This window comes from Carassius carassius, chromosome 9, assembly GCF_963082965.1.
Source record: "Carassius carassius chromosome 9, fCarCar2.1, whole genome shotgun sequence".
NCBI classification, from domain to species: domain Eukaryota; kingdom Metazoa; phylum Chordata; class Actinopteri; order Cypriniformes; family Cyprinidae; genus Carassius; species Carassius carassius.
This window is the reverse complement of record NC_081763.1, coordinates 17,729,632-17,747,254: the sequence shown is the minus strand read 5'-3', so window position 1 is coordinate 17,747,254 and position 17,623 is coordinate 17,729,632. Positions and strand designations below refer to the sequence as shown.

The following is a 17,623-nucleotide window of genomic DNA, read 5'->3' as shown; positions in this document are numbered from 1 at the left end:
TAGTGGAAGGACCTGGCTTTTTCAAGCAAGGCTGTGCACATTAATGATGAGACTTTATGAATGTTCTCCCTCTGTTGCATACACTATCTCTCTCTTCCCACAGAATCCCTCTCTAAACGCGGCACACGATGCAGCACAGAAAGTGCTAGATGCAGCCACTCAGCAGCAAAAGATTCGATGTGAGTCAAATTGTGTCCCTGTATTCTCGAATCTTCCACTGTTTTCCTTTGTTTTAATGTTTTCCCTATTTTGAACACCATTTGCTGAGTTGTTTTTGTTTGCAGTTCCTCAAATGCCAAATGCTCCCTTCAGCCAATCACTCCCATCAGGAGGTAAACCCAACCTATCTACAGTTACCACAGTGTCTCCGCCAGTGTTAACGCAGCAACAAGTTACACCCCAGCAGCCACCACAGCAACCACAAGGCCCACCTGCACCCAACCAGCCACCTCCTCAGGCCCCTCAGTCGCAGCCCACCAATCAGCAGACGCCGCCAACATCACAGCCTGGCATGGTCAGATTTGAGAAATGTATTTCTGTGGTTACTGTCTCATTTGGACTCCATGCAAGAGCACTTTCAATATACTCTTGTTTTTCAGGGTGCTATACCTGCACCTCCAGCTGGGGCACAGCAAGGTGTTGCCAATAAGATAGTGGCATGGAGTGGAGTTCTGGAATGGCAGGAGGTGAGAAATTTATACTAGTGATGTCATGGCAATATTTGCCTACCAAATGGTCTTCTTCAGACCAGTTACGTGGTTTACTGCTGGGAAACAAACCATAATTAGGATCTGAATTTGGAGAGGTACAAATTTTTTTTTGCCTCTTGGTTAGGGCTGTCAATGACAGTTATTTAGGTATTGAGTAATTGATTGAGTATTGATTATACCGACTATTAATCAAGTAATTGAATAATTTATTTGTGGTAGTAAAAATAGACTACGTAAAATACATATGTAATAGCAATGAAGCAATATTTATTGGTTCAAATAAAATATCAAAAGCAAGTAATTATATGGGCTTATTAAACAAATTAGTTAAAATACATAATTAACAGTTTGCATATTTAGAAAGATTAAAAATTTGATAGAATAGTGTACATTGTTCACAGATTAACATTGTTAGCAATGCAGACTCACAGCATATGCAGAGATGGAGTTTAAGATGGTCTGCGCTTGTAAATGATAACTGTTTGTATGGAGCAGCATTTACTATGAACAGAGCCGCTCTGAGATGCACGTAACCTACACACATACAAATGAAGCACATATTAAACCAGCAGCTCATATATTTAATTGAACTGAATCACAGCCTTTGTGAATTCACAGTACCACTATGCTCTGGTTTTAATATTTCGTGTAGCCTTAGAAAATGGTCTAATAATGCTGTTCATGGCAAAATGTTGCTAATAAAGCTTTGCAAACAAGTGTTGTTAATATTAAGTAAACTAATTAAAAAAAAGTTTTTTCATTCAATTAAAGCTCAAATCAAATAGATGGGGGGCGGGGGGACTAAAGAAAAAATTAGAAATGTTGCTTTGGCAACTATCGGAAATTAGTTAGTAATTACTGAAATTAAAACTGAAAGAAAAATAAAGCTAGATGGAAATTAAAACAAAACTGAATGGATGTCTTACACCTGTTTGCGCCTCCCAGGTGTGCGAGGAGTGTTTGTTTGGAAAATTTAACATAAATGGATCTCAATTAATCTCTTTGAAAGACTCTCGTAGCTCATCTGCAACTCAGATGAAGTGTACCGGTAGTTTTTTCTAGACATGTAAAAAAGATTGATTCGATCACTGAAAGCGAATCTGGTAAAGCTATCTAGTCGTGTTTCATTGATGTATTGTTAGTTGACGCATGGGTATTGTGCCTTGGATGCCATTTGCACTGACTGTAATGTGATCAATCATGTTTCGATTTATGGGAGAGGCCTTCGTCTTAAATTAATGTAGCATTATTGACTCACAATGACCACAACATCATCTCACCAATGAATGTTCCCAAACACAAAATCCGCTATTGAAATGTTTTGTTTTGACACTGGGTCAACTCAAATAATCAGGAAACAAAAACACAGATGCACATGCCATGGTCATTATCACCATCTGGTCAATAACACGCCAGCCAACCAATGTGCACTTATCAAGTACGACAGCAAACTCTGTTTGCTGAGGCCTGTCATGGAGTCTCCTTCTGGATGAGTTCACACAGCTCACCTATTCGTAAACACAAACTGCCAAGCTATGCTGTGTATATTAAATCAATAGTAATTCTGTGCCACAACTCCCTCGACCTGCAGATGAGTCCTGGGATTTCTCGACAATCTCCTTTTGCAGCGATACTGTAAGGTGGTTATAGTAAGGATGTGCAAACTGGTATATTTCTAAAATCGACAAGTTGTTGTGTTGATTGAGTCAGCAGTTGGTCTAAATGAGAAATTCTTGAGATGGTCTGTTTGCTCATTGGTTGTACCATTTTGATTGACATAAAAATGTTGCAGCTGTTCCATTTTCAGTGCAATCTCTCTTGTCCTGGAAGTTGCACACACAGGTTGTATATTTCACAGAGACCTCCTGCTTTAAGTCGCACCATCCATCTTTGCCAACAAGGTCTTTTTACTCTGATTGTTAACCTCTTCATCTTATTCTGTCTGTCCTTTTTTTCCCTCCCCTTGTCACCTCTCCCTCTGTCTCCATCAATCACCGCAGAAGCCCAAGGCTTCCTCCATGGACTCCAACACAAAACTTACACGCTCCTTGCCCTGCCAGGTCCAGGTCAGCCAAGGGGAGAACCTGTGAGTGACTCCGTTTGGCACATACTTGCATAATGTAGAATGTATGGAAGAGATGCACAGAGAGGATGATTTTTTTTTTTCCCCGCCTTTTTTGTTTCAGAAATACAGACCAGTGGCCGCAGAAGCTGATCATGCAGCTCATCCCTCAGCAGCTCCTGGTAAATGTGAACATTGTTGTTCCCTGGAGGATGTATTACTGGGCTTGAGAAGGAAGAAACGATTGCTGCTTGTTCTTTCTCTTGTTCTCCTATATTATCTCCTTCACTATCTTTTTTTTCTCTGGTCCTTTTTCCTCTTCCTTCCCCATTTTTTTTTCGTTTCTTCCTTAATCTCCTCTTCATCATTGCTCTCCCTGTATCAGCTTCTTTTTTTTTTTTTTTTTAGTTCTTCTCCTCAATCTTTTTTCCTCCTTTTCTACTCCATGTTGTCGTCTCCTCTTTCATATTTTTTTATTCTTTTTTTATTCCATCATCTCCTCTTCCTTCATCATCATCTCCTTTTTCTACATAATCTTTTTCTTCATAACTTCCTCATTTCTTTTCTTGTTTTTATCCTCCTCCTCAATCTTTTCATCCCCTTCCTTTTCTACTCCATAATCATCTCCTCCCCTTCCTTAATCACCACATTTTATTTCATCTTCCTCATTTCTTTCCTCCTGTTTCTTCTCCTAAGTCTTTCTCAGTCGTTTTCCACTCTGTAACTGTTGTCTCTCTTCCGTTTCTTTATAATCTTTTTCTCCTCTATCTCATAATTCTTTTTATTTCTTCCTTTTCTTCTTCTGCTCGTCCTTGTCCATTTTCTCCACTGTGACAATCATCTCCTGCTCTTCTTTCGTCCTGTCCTTCTACTTATGTTTCACTCCCCGTGCCTGATTAGTAAACTTCACTGATACACACAGCATGCAAAATGCATTGTCTCATGAGTAGCATGTTCATTTATAGACTGTATTCTTTGTTCAAATTAATAACTTTTATTTTTATGCAAGTTAAAAATCATACTAGAATTATACAATTATAGTATATAGTATAATTTTAAACTCTCGTTTTAAATGCTTTTGTGGATGTCATCCTAATATAGATGCTGATTTGGGATTGGTCAAACATCTGGTTCACATAGTTTATTAAAGAACTGATCCCTATGTTTTATCTTTCTATAGACTACTCTGGGCCCTCTGTTCAGAAACTCTCGTATGGTGCAGTTTCTGTTTACTAATAAAGATATGGAGTCTTTGAAGGGACTGTATCGCATCATGACCAATGGATTTGTGAGTATAAAAACAGCATAATATTCATAACCTCCTCGTGTATGGTACACAAGTCAGTTCAAAATTAATAATCAAGCTAGAAACTTCTCTTATAGGCCAAGTTTTTATGTTCAATATGCATATAGCAAAAAAGTGTCTGTATTTCACATTGCAGACTTCTGAAGAAAATTTGATAGTGTGTAATAATGGTCTTCACCCTCTTGGGGGAGTTCTTCCTCTGCCTTTTGTGTGTAAAATGAAAAGATTTTCACATTTGGCTATGAAAAAAGTCTAATAATAATAATAATTATCTGCAAAGTCACATAGCCAGCATTTCCTCTGAAAATGAAAAGCTCTGAAGTGAACCTTTACCCTGGAGCTAGATCCCTTGACGCAGACTAAGAGATCTGTCAGTAGTGAATCACCATTAACACTGATTAAATTCAGTTTTAGGTTCAATCTGTGTCTGGGAAACGGCTGCTTGGTTCATTTTAATCCTGTCTTCAGATATAATTGTAGGCCCAGGCAGCTCTCCAGTGACTCTAGTTGTGTGTGCTGTCTAGATGTGTGGATTGACACATAGTTTGATGTATATTGTGTGTGTGTGTGCGTGTGTGTGTAGGCTGGATGTGTGCATTTCCCCCACAGTGCTCCATGTGAGGTGCGTGTACTGATGCTGCTTTACTCATCTAGGAAGAGGATCTTCATGGGACTCATCCCTAATGACCAGAGTGGATTCGTCAATGGCATTCGGCAGGTCATCACTAACCACAAACAAGTGCAGCAGCAACGCTCGGTGAGTCACACAAAATGGTGTAGTTTTCACTATAAACAAACAGTTATTGATATTTTATAGTAAAAACACACATTCTAAATGTAATATACACAAAAAATGCTCACTTGAAATCTACAACTAAAGTATATTTTTATTCCTGTAAAATATTTGTGTAAAATAATAAACGTTTTTAACAGTTTATTTAGCAATGAAAATTATCTTCTTCTTTTTTTGAGCAGCTGTCTGGTTTTGCTTTGATGTTGCTCACATAGTGCACATGGCACCTAAAATTAACACTTCCTAAATGTTGATTGTAAGTTATAAGGGGCTTTGGCAATTTAAAACAAATCCTCAATGGCTAATAACCATCTTAGTACCTGCAACATAGTACAAGGTTAAATAAAACATTGCCAAATTGTATCCATGTGTCCCTGACACATGTCCTGGTTGGCATTAGCATACCAGATAAACAACAAACTGTTTCAGTAATTGCTAATGAGAAGGGGAGAAATATTGAGGATCATACCAGCCATTCTATTGGTAACCAGAGACAAAGAACCTGATTTACCTTGTCAATATTGGAAAATTTCAAAATTGGAGGATTATTCTGAGTAAAGCTCCATTTACAGTACATGTGGCATATTTGAACTGCTTACCTTTTTGAAAAATTAGCTGTTTTTGAAAGTGAAATTGGTGCCCAGAATTGTCTGGATCCAAAGAGTTTTTGTTTAGGATTGTGGAGGTGTGGTACTAAGGGATGTTAAGGTCTGGATGCACTTGTTTGACTACAATAGCAGCTAATCTTGAGGCTAACTCCAACATTGGCTAATCATGTGACTGACAGTCTTGCATCTGAATTCAGTAAGCTGGTGTGGTTAAACGTGGTCTGCGGTTGTGAGGCCGGTTGGATGTACTGCCAAATTCTCTGAAACGCCTTTGGAGATGGCTTATGGTAGATAAATTAACATTCAATTCATGGGCAACAGCTCTGGTGGACATTCCTGCAGTCAGCCTGCCAATTGCTATATAATAATAGTAATAGCTACCTCAAAACTTGCAACATCTGGGGCATTTTGTGATAAAACTGCACATTTTAGAGTAGTCTTTTATATAATGGCCAGCCTAAGGCACACCTGTGTAATAATCATGCTGTCTGTTCAGCATCTTGATATGCCTCACCTGTGAGGTGAATGGATTATTTCGGAAAGGAGAAGTGCTCACTAACACGATTTAGACAGATTTGTAAGCAATATTTGAGAAAAATAAGCATTTTGTGTACATAGAAAAAGTCTTAGATCTCTGAGTTCAGCTTGCGAAAAATGGGGGCAAAAACAAGTGTTGAATTTATTATTTTGTTCAGTGTGTGTGTGTGTATATATATATATATATATATATATATATACAGTACAGACCAAAAGTTTGGACACACCTTCTCATTCAAAGAGTTTTCTTTATTTTCATGACTATGAAAATTGTAGATTCACACTGAAGGCATCAAAACTATGAATTAACACATGTGGAATTATATACGTAACAAAAAGTGTGAAACAACTGAAAATGTCATATTCTAGGTTCTTCAAAGTAGCCACCTTTTGCTTTGATTACTGCTTTGCACACTCTTGGCATTCTCTTGATGAGCTTCAAAAGGTAGTCACCTGAAATGGTCTTCCAACAGTCTTGAAGGAGTTCCCCGAGAGATGCTTAGCACTTGTTGGCCCTTTTGCCTTCACTCTGCGGTCCAGCTCACCCCAAACCATCTCGATTGGGTTCAGGTCCGGTGACTGTGGAGGCCAGGTTATCTGGTGCAGCACCCCATCACTCTCCTTCTTGGTCAAATAGTCCTTACACAGCCTGGAGGTGTGTTTGGGGTCATTGTCCTGTTGAAAAATAAATGATGGTCCAACTAAACGCAAACCGGATGGAATAGCATGCCGCTGCAAGATGCTGTGGTAGCCATGCTGGTTCATTATGCCTTCAATTTGGAATAAATCCCCAACAGTGTCACCAGCAAAGCACCCCCACACCATCACACCTCCTCCTCCATGCTTCACGGTGGGAACCAGGCATGTAGAGTCCATCCGTTCACCTTTTCTGCGTCGCACAAAGACTCGGTGGTTGGAACCAAAGATCTCAAATTTGGACTCATCAGACCAAAGCACAGATTTCCACTGGTCTAATGTCCATTCCTTGTGTTCTTTAGCCCAAACAAGTCTCTTCTGCTTGTTGCCTTTCTTTAGCAGTGGTTTCCTAGCAGATATTCTACCATGAAGGCCTAATTCACACAGTCTCCTCTTAACAGTTGTTCTAGAGATGTGTCTGCTGCTAGAACTCCGTGTGCCATTGACCTGGTCTCTAATCTGAGCTGCTGTTAACCTGCGATTTCTGAGGCTGGTGACTCGGATGAACTTATCCTCCGCAGCAGAGGTGACTCTTGGTCTTCCTTTCCTGGGGCGGTCCACATGTGAGCCAGTTTCTTTGTAGCGCTCGATGGGTTTTGTGACTGGACTTGGGGACACTTTCAAAGTTTTCCCAATTCTTCAGACTGACTGACCTTCATTTCTTAAAGTAATGATGGCCACTCATTTTCCTGTACTTAGCTGCTTTTTTCTTGCCATAATACAAAATTCTAACAGTCTATTCAGTAGGACTACAAGCTGTGTATCCACCTGACTTCTGCACAACACAACTGATGGTCCCAACCCCATTTATAAGGCAAGAAATCACACTTATTAAACCTGACAGGGCACACCTGTGAAGTGAATACCATTTCAGGTGACTACCTTTTGAAGCTCATCAAGAGAATGCCAAGAGTGTGCAAAGCAGTAATCAAAGCAAAAGGTGGCTACTTTGAAGAACCTACAATATGACATATTTTCAGTTGTTTCACACTTTTTGTTATGTATATAATTCCACATGTGTTAATTCATAGTTTTGATGCCTTCAGTGTGACTCTACAATTTTCATAGTCATGAAAATAAAGAAAACTCTTTAAATGAGAAGGTGTGTCCAAACTTTTGGTCAGTACTGTATGTGTGTATATATATATGTGTGTGTGTGTGTGTGTATATATATATATATATATACACACACGCATATGTATATATATATATATATATATATATATATATATATATATATATATATATATATATATATATATATATATATATATATATACATATATATATATATATATGTATATATACACACACACATATGTGTATATATATGTGTGTATATATATATGTATATATACACACACACACACATATGTGTATATATATGTGTGTGTATATATATGTATATATACACACACACACACACACATATGTGTATATATATGTGTGTGTATATATATGTATATATACACACACACACACACACATATGTGTATATATATGTGTGTGTATATATATGTATATATACACACACACACACACACATATGTGTATATATATGTGTGTGTATATATATGTATATATACACACACACACACACACATATGTGTATATATATGTGTGTGTATATATATATATATATATATATATACACAGAACAGACCAAAAGTTTGGACACACCTTCTTATTCAAAGAGTTTTCTTTTTCATGACTATGAAAATTGTAGATTCACACTGAAGGCATCAAAACTATGAATTAACATGTGGAATTATATATGGAATTATATACATAACAAAAAAGTGTGAAACAACTGAAAATGTCATATTCTAGGTTCTTCAAAATAGCCACCTTTTGCTTTTATTTCTGCTTTGCACACTCTTGGCATTCTCTTGATTTTTCGCTTCCGGCTTTGCTACCTTTCGGACGTTCTAGCTTACTGCTCTGCGCTTTGCTTCTTATTTCTGTAGTTTTCTCTGATTTTTCTAAGACTTCTACATCAGCAGATCAGCACAGTGCTCAAAAAACAGATTTTTTGGCACAAACGCTAAAACTAAAAACTCTTTGGGACTGGAATAATACTACAAAAAGAAAACTTTGCCTCCCACTGCCAGCAGCTTACATTTCTGAGACGGGAAAACAACTGCCTACATTCAAACAGAAGAGAGAGAAAATGCCTCCTGTTGGATCTACTTGTTGCATAAACTGCTGCAAACTTCTACAAAGGATTGTGATTTTTGAAACAAAGTTACTTGCTGGACTTCCAAAACAGACAGGAACACTTAGCAGACCGTCGTCATGGACCCTTTCAGCATACAGCCAGTGAGTCCCATGAATCTTATGAATCTCAATAGTTTATACCAAATGTAGAGGAACAAGCCGAAACTGATCGCCACACTAATCGATGGCACAAACAGGGAGCGAGACCCAAAGGAACACGAAATATCAGATTGCCACGAGTTTCTCGTATTGCTGCCGTAGCTTCCTCTACCCCAGATTTGACTATGACAAGGCTTGTGAATATTGGCATTCAACCACCCCCTATACATCTTGAGAACAGATTTGAAGCATTAATGAATGTGGGTGAGGAATCCCCAAATGTATTTAAACATGGATCTGATCAGCCAGCAGCTAACATCGCTACTAACAGGCGCTCAAGGATGAGCAGACAGCGGCTTTCAGCTCAGAGCGCAGCCGAGCCAAGGACTCTGGTAGTGGGTGACTCTATTATCAGATACATTCGTAGCAGGACTACAACAACATGCTGCCTTCCTCAAGCAATGGTCTCTGATGTGAACAAGGAACTTCAGAACATTCTGATGAAGCACAAGACTGCAAATCGAATCATCATCCATGTGGGGAAGAATGATAATCAGAAAGAGCAGTCAGAACTCCTTAAGAAGGACTTCAGTGAAGTCTTTGAAACACTTCGAAGACTCAAAGTTCAGTCGTTCATCAGTGGACCACTCCCAGCAAGGGGAACAAATATGTTTTCACGGTTGCTTGGGCTGAACACATGGCTACAAAGATCTTGTAATATAAAAGGAGTGAATTTCATTGACAACTTCAATCTTTTCTGGGGCCATAGACAATTGTTTAAACTGGATGGCCTCCACCCAAACAAACTTGGTGCTAGAGTGTTTAAGGACAATATCTACTTTTCCCTCCGTCATCCTTCAGCAGAGTGTGTCAATCCATTCAGCACACACACACCGGGTCCGAGTCATCATGTGGTTGACATGTCCCACAAGGACACTGATAACACCATGCAGACAAAACAATCACTGCTGATAGACACCATCCCGGTTGAGCCCTGCCCACAGAGCTCCTCACAGACAGACTGTGATATATCAAAACAGCTACAAGATTCAGCACCCAAGGACGACTGTCTGGAAAACAGCCAGGGAAGCCAGTACAACATATCACAGCCACCGGAAACACCAGAGACACAGCCCATCTCACCAGACACATTATCCCTTTCTCCAGCATCTCCACTTCTGTGCTTTTCACAGAAAATGGAGGAATTGGTGTATGCTGGGACTAAACTCTCTCACTCATTTGCTGCATGCCCGCAGATATCAACAAAAAAATGGCGGGCCCCCCAACCACCAAAGCCTGTGGTCCCCGCTCCTGCGAGAGCTCTTCAACCGCTGCCACAACGCCAGGGCCAAAACCCTCTATCTGCTGAAGGTGAACCAAAAACAACTTATAGCATCTCTCAGTGATATGTGTCAGGTCCCCGCTATAAAAACAGCAACATTCACAAATGACTTCTGAACAAGCGGGAACCCAGTGTGCCTGTAGCTTTCTCTATTTCAGTTTTATCACGTGATAGAAAGTCTAAGGCCATCTCATCTAATCTGCGGCCTATTATGCATCAAACTAAAATTGATGTAAAGACACAAAGCACAGCCATCAAGTTAAATAATTTCTAATCAATGACTTTATAACCACAAACAATCTGGATTTTATGTTTCTAAACGAAACATGGCTTGAAGACAGCTGCAATGCAACAGTCCTTAATGAAGCAGCCCCTCCTATCTTCACTTACATGAGTGTCTGCAGGACTGTTAGGAGAGGTGGGGGTGTAGCTGCTCTATTTAAAGATGTCTATCAATGCAAGCAAGTGTCATTTGGTCAGTACTTGTCTTTTGAATATCTAGGGATTGTGCTGAAAGGTGCTCCACGCATTCTGTTTATTATTATTTACAGGCCTCCAAAATACTCTCCAGCCTTTGTTGAAGAGGTCACAGAAATGTTATCAATGATTTCCTCAGAGTTTGACTGGTTTGCTATTGCAGGGGATTTTAATATTCACATACATAATGCAGAAAACAAAACTACAAAAGAAATGATAACGTTTCTAAACACTTTTGATTTGACTCATGGACCCACACACAAAGGTGGACACACTCTAGACTTAATCATCAGTAGGGGTCTAAACATTTCATCCATTGTTATTAAGGACATAGCACTATCTGATCACTTCTGTATTTTCTTTGATATTTTGATGTCTGCTACAACTGAATCTAGATCAGTCTCTGTCAGAAGGAGATGCATTAACGAGAACACAAGTGTACTATTTATGGAGGCTATATCTTTAACACCAAGCATTTCTGCAGACTCTGTTGATATTCTCCTTGATTCCTTCAACTCAAAAGTTAAGAATGTTATTGATGATATTGCTCCAATAATAGTCAGTAAGAAAACAAACAGACAGAAATCAGTTTGGAGAAGATCAACAGCAGTTCAGACTATGAAAAGACAATGCAGAAAAGCAGAGTGGATGTGGCGGAAGACAAAACTTGAAATTCACTATAGCATCTATAAAGACAGCCTTCATGCTTTTAATGTGAAACTAGCCACAGCTAGACAGAATTTCTTCTCAAACCTTATAAACAGTAACTTAAATAACACTCGTACTCTTTTTGCCACTGTTGAGAGACTGACAAACCCCCCAAGTCAGATTCCCAGTGAAATGCTCTCAGACAGCAAATGCAATGAGTTTGCATCCTTCTTTTCTGAGAAGATCATCAATATCAGGAAGGCGATTAGCACATCCTCAAGTAATGCAGAGGTCAGACAGATTAGGCCACAATATCAAAAAGATACTATGTCTATTTTTGAAGCAATTGATAGCAAAATTCTGGAAGACATAGTGCAGCACCTAAAATCGTCAACCTGCTATCTTGACACACTTCCACATCTTTTTTCAAAAGTGTGCTTAACTGCTTAGAAGCAGATCTTTTAGAAGTGGTGAACGCCTCACTTCTTTCTGGGACATTTCCAAACTTCTTAAAAACTGCAGTGGTTAAGCCCCTACTGAAAAAGAGCAATCTTGATAACACCATTTTGAGCAATTTTAGACCAATATCTAATCTTCCTTTTATAGGCAAAATTATAGAAAAGGTCGTTTTTAATCAGCTGAACAAATACTTAAACTCAAATGGTAACCTGGACAATTTTCAATCTGGTTTTCGACCTCATCACAGCACAGAGACAGCACTCATTAAGATAATAAATTATATTCGATTAAATTGTGACTGGCAAAATATCGGTACTGGTATTGCTAGATCTCAGTGCTGCGTTTGACACTGTCGATCATAACATACTACTAGAGAGACTGGAAAACTGGGTAGGGCTTTCTGGGATGGTACTCAAATGGTTAAGGTCATACTTAGAAGGGAGAGGCTATTATGTGAGTATAGGAGAGCATAAGTCTAAGTGGACGTCCATGACATGCGGAGTCCCACAAGGGTCAATTCTTGCACCGCTCTTGTTTAGCCTGTATATGCTCCCACTAAGTCAAATAATGAGAAAGAACCAAATTGCCTATCACAGCTATGCTGATGATACCCAGATTTACCTAGCCTTATCTCCAAATGACTACAGCCCAATTGACTCCCTCTGCCAATGCATTGATGAAATTAATAGTTGGATGTGCCAGAACTTTCTTCAGTTAAAGGAGCATTTCACCCGTGGGAACATTGATCTTCATTGAAAGTGGGTCATATATGTAGTCGAAATCTATTAAAACTTTAGAATTTGGTGCCTTTTTGACCGAGTTATTACAGAAAGTAACTTTAGGGCTCATTTGTATGGAAAACCACAACTCCCACAATGCAACACATTTGCACAGCTCCACAAGCCAGTCCCACTAATCCAGAACACCGCTGTTAGGCGATATTGTCTACAAGACATTGAGGACACAGTTAGCGATGTATGGTATTTACGTGCCACAGTAGTAAACAATGCCACAGTAAGCTTTTTGTGCATTAAAAAAGGTACTGCACAAACAGTTTACAGTTGACGTTACGTAACTTATTAACCGGGAATCATTTCGTGATAATAATGGTTGAAGAAATTGTGTACATTTCACGAAATGAATACTAATTAAAATTGAAACACTTATTTTACAGTTAGACGTCCATTTGTCCCTGCAGGCTTCAGCTGGCGTTTCCAGTTTACCTTCGGAATTCTGAAATATGTCTCCAGGACGCCTCTGTCCATATGCGGGGCGAAACTAGGATGGTTCACAACGCCAACATCCTTGTCCTTGTCTGCCTCAGACATTTCTTCGAGGAGAAATTGGCATCTTTCAAATTCTTGCAGCAGACGGACTCGAGCTCCGTGTCCGTAGGTGCACAACGAGAGCACAGGCACCACCAGTCCGCACCAGCTCGAGCACGCCCGGGCTCCTCGGACGCGACAGGCATGTCTCCGGCCTCGGCTGCAGCCGCCGCCGCCTCCTGTTCCTCCATCAGCCTCAGCTGCTCTGCGCTATATTGTGGCTCGTATAGATAGCCACGAACATCTTTTTCGAGCAACAGACTTTGAAAATCCTCTTCTTCCATATCATGAGTTGTTCCTCCAGCCATTCTCATAAATCTGACTCCATAAGCGCTTGTTAGCTTAGCTACATAGCTTCCAAACAAGATGGCGGATTTTCATTTTCGTTTCTGTAAGTTTAGTCCCACCCACTGATCTGTAATAGGCCTGTAGGGTGAGTGGGTCCCATCCCCTGGAATAATAATAAGCTAGTGTCTGTAGTCTCTACACTTTTCAATGAATTTTGACTTCCTGCTTATTATGACGCAAAATGACGATTTTTACGTCATAATAAGCAGGAAGTAAAACACTTAAATCCTTATTTCTCCCATCTCAGGGAAAAACAAAGGAAAAATCCATGATCATTATAATATATGACTGGGTTTCTAACAATACAAAGCTAAATGCAAATGGGTGAAGTGAACCTTTAAACAAGGAAAAAACTGAAGTCATTGCATTTGGAAGCAAAGATGAAGTTTTCAAGGTGAATGCATACCTTGACTCTAGGGGTCAAACAACTAAAAATCAAGTCAGGAATCTTGGTGTGATTCTGGAGACAGACCTTAGTTTCAGTAGTCATATCAAAGCAGTAACTAAATCAGCATACTATCATTTAAAAAACATTGCAAGAATTAGATGTTTTGTTTCCAGCCAAGACTTGGAGAAACTTGTTCATGCCTTTATCACCAGCAGGGTGGACTATTGTAATGGGCTCCTCACCGGCCTTCCCAAAAAGACAATTAGACAGCTGCAGCTCATCCAGAACGCTGCTGCCAGGATTCTGACTAGAACCAGAAAATCTGAGCATATCACACCAGTCCTCAGGTCCTTACACTGGCTTACAGTTACATTTAGGATTGATTTTAAAGTACTTTTACTCGTATATAAGTCACTAAATGACCTAAGACCGAAATATATTTCAGATGTGCTCACTGAATATAAGCCTAACAGACCACTCAGATCATTAGGATCGAGTCAGTTAGAAATACCAAGGGTTCACACAAAACAAGGGGAGTCCTCCTTTAGTTACTAGGCCGCCCGCAGTTGGAATCAGCTTCCAGAAGAGATCAGATGTGCTAAAACACTAGTCACATTTAAATCTAGACTTAAAACTCATCTGTTTAGCTGTGCATTTATTGAATGTGCAATGTCCGAACTGATTGCACTATATTTTCACTGTTTTTTTATTTTATTTTATGTAAAATCATTTTCTGTTTTAAATTCATTTTAAATAAGTAAATTTTTTAATAATTTTAAAAGTTTTAAAATTGCTTGTTTTATTCTTGTTATTATTTTTCTTCTTTATTATTTTACTTTCTGTTATGTAAAGCACTTTGAATTACCATTGTGTACGAAATGTGCTATATAAATAAACTTGCCTTGCCTTGCCTTGCCTTGATGAGCTTCAAGAGGTAGTCACCTGAAATGGTCTTCCAACAGTCTTGAAGGAGTTCCCCGAGAGATGCTTAGCACTTGTTGGCCCTTTTGCCTTCAGTCTGCGGTCCAGCTCACCCCTAAACCATCTCGATTGGGTTCAGGTCTGGTGACTGTGGAGGCCAGGTCATCTGGCGCAGCACCCCATCACTCTCCTTCTTGGTCAAATAGCCCTCGATGCATTCAGTGTGACTCTACAATTTTCATAGTCATGAAAATAAAGAATACTCTTTGAATGAGAAGGTGTGTCCAAACATTTGGTCTGTACTGTATATGTATATATATGTATATGTATATACAGTGGGGATCGAAAGTTTGGGCACCCCAGGTAAAATTTTTTATTAATGTGCATAAAGACGCCAAGAAAAGATGGAAAAATCTCCAAAAGGCATCAAATGACAGATTAGACCTCCTTATAATAAGTCAAAAAAAGTTAGATTTTATTTCCATCATTTACACTTTCAAAATAACAGAAAACAAAAAAATGGTGTCTGCAAAAGTTTGGGCACCCTTTTTTTTGTGTTGAGGATGTAGAAGAGGTTTTCTTCTGATGACTCTTCCATGAAGGCCATATTTGTACAAGTATCTCTTTATAGTGGGATTGTGTACCACAACTCCAGTGTCTGCCAGATCTTTCTGGAGGGATCATGCAGTCAAACGTGGGTTTTGACTTACTTTTCTCACAATCCTGCGAGCCGTTCTGTCTGATATTTTTCTTGGTCTTCCAGATCTTGCTTTAACTTCCACTGTTCCTGATGACTGCCATTTCTTAATTACATTCCAAACAGAGGATATTGGCATCTGAAAACGCTTTGCTATCTTTTTATAGCCTTCTCCTGCTTTGTGAGCGTCAACTATTTTCAGTTTCAGTTTTCTAGACAACTGCTTAGAAGAACCCATGGTGCTGATTGTTGGGGCAAGGTCAGATGAGTCTGGGCATTTAAAACCTTTGAGATTGACATCACCTGGTCTATCCAGACGATGATTGAGAACAATCCATGACACTGTCAGGTCCTAGCTTGCCAAAGGGGGCAGTACAAGGTATTAACTCTGCAGGGTGCCCAAACTTTTGCAGACACCATTTTTTAGTTTTCTGTTATTTTGAAAGTGTAAATGATGGAAATAAAATCTAACTTTTTTTGACTTATTATAAGGATGTCTAATCTATCATTTGATGCCTTTTGGAGATTTTTCCATCTTTTCTTGGCGTCTTTATGCACATTAATAAAATTTTTTACCTGGGGTGCCCAAACCTTCGCTCCCCACTGTATGTAACCCACTAGAATATAATTTTATAATGTAGTGGGTTATGTTTCATTTACTCTTTGTGTAATTTAGTTTCTAATTTAGAACTGAAATGTTAATGGAGTCTCACACTTCATATTCCAAGTCACAAAATGTGTACTATTGTGTCTTTTAAGAATGCTGTTATTGGTAGTATGGTTGATTGAAGTGCACAGAACTTGCTTTTGCCTTGCAAGTTAGCTTGATCTTTATTTTCATTGGTTCATATGTTAAGTCCCTCCCTCCCGGGAAAATATAAAATGTGAGTGGTTAACGGGAGGAGGTGGAGAGATAAGAAATGTGCAGCTGAGGAGAGAGCTGATCGGCGCGATTTAGCTGACATTGCAGGAAATACAGTAAATTAATCAATTGATCATCGTATTAACACTTGAAGTGTATATAGTTCATGTGTATACATGAGTGCTTGAGTTAATTCCGTTATTTATATTTGAATTCTGAGTGTACATTCCCTGTTGAGCTATCACAAGACATCACAAGAGACATTTCTCCATTATGGGAACTCCTTCCCTTCCAACCTTTCCTGGAGTCCTATTCGCTCACGCCAGTCCAAATGACTGGCCATTTGTTGCGAAGTATGCAAATCGCATGCAAATACTGACAAGCTCAAGAGACAGTATAAAATGCGTCAGATTCTTCTCCTTCACTTTGCTGAACAACCTAAGAATATGGCTTATAAACTGTTTACAGCTTACAGTTGAGGTTCGCTCATCAGAGGGCAGTGCCTGGATTGCTGCTCCTCTCCAGCATTCAGGTGAGTATGACATTTTTCTTCAGATGCCAGATGAGTCTGTCTGCCCGAGAAAAAAGGGTTGGACCTTAAAGACTCTGGTGATGAGCTCATGCAGACAAAAAGTCCACATTCCTCTCATTCATCGAATCTGCAGGACATAAGCCCAGCTTCTCACGTCCCCCTTCCATGGCAGAGCAGAGAGCTGAGTGCAGATAATGGAGTTAAGGGTTCTCATATTGCCACAGAGGCCGCACAATTTGCTTTGTACTGTGTGCAGAGCACAATCACTTTGGCTCCTCTCTCATTCACATGATACCAGCCCCTCATCAGTGGCTACCATGTTTGGAAGACACTGCTCTCCCTTATTCACATGATACTATCCCCATATCAGCGGCTGCCATGTGTAGAGGACTCCACTCTCACACTCATTCAAGGCGATATGCAGCCCCCGCTGCAGTGCAGCAACCTGCTACGAACAGAGGATTAACTGCTTTAGTCGCTCACCCACCCACCAGCAGTAAAGCTTCCCCTGCCTCAGAGCAGCAGTGAGTCCCCTGATGACCTGGCACACAAACGCAAGGAGTCACCTGATGCCCCTGTGTGGAAAAGTGTACAAC

The 17,623-nt window shown here is 39.6% G+C and overlaps 1 protein-coding gene across 6 annotated transcripts in view; it reads left to right on the top strand.

The window, feature by feature from the left end:
* Positions 1-17,623, top strand: part of LOC132149131 (mediator of RNA polymerase II transcription subunit 25) — a 35,406-nt gene that overhangs the window by 4,038 nt on the left and 13,745 nt on the right. For 5 of the 6 annotated variants that reach the window (XM_059558096.1, XM_059558095.1, XM_059558094.1 and 2 more), the window contains exons 9-15: positions 104-179; positions 285-514; positions 600-686; positions 2,711-2,796; positions 2,897-2,954; positions 3,953-4,060; positions 4,662-4,835. In XM_059558096.1, the coding sequence (XP_059414079.1) occupies positions 104-179; positions 285-514; positions 600-686; positions 2,711-2,796; positions 2,897-2,954; positions 3,953-4,060; positions 4,662-4,835 (819 nt within the window). The remainder of the gene's footprint in view (positions 1-103; positions 180-284; positions 515-599; positions 687-2,710; positions 2,797-2,896; positions 2,955-3,952; positions 4,061-4,661; positions 4,836-17,623) is intronic. The other variant, XM_059558092.1, reaches the window with a different exon arrangement.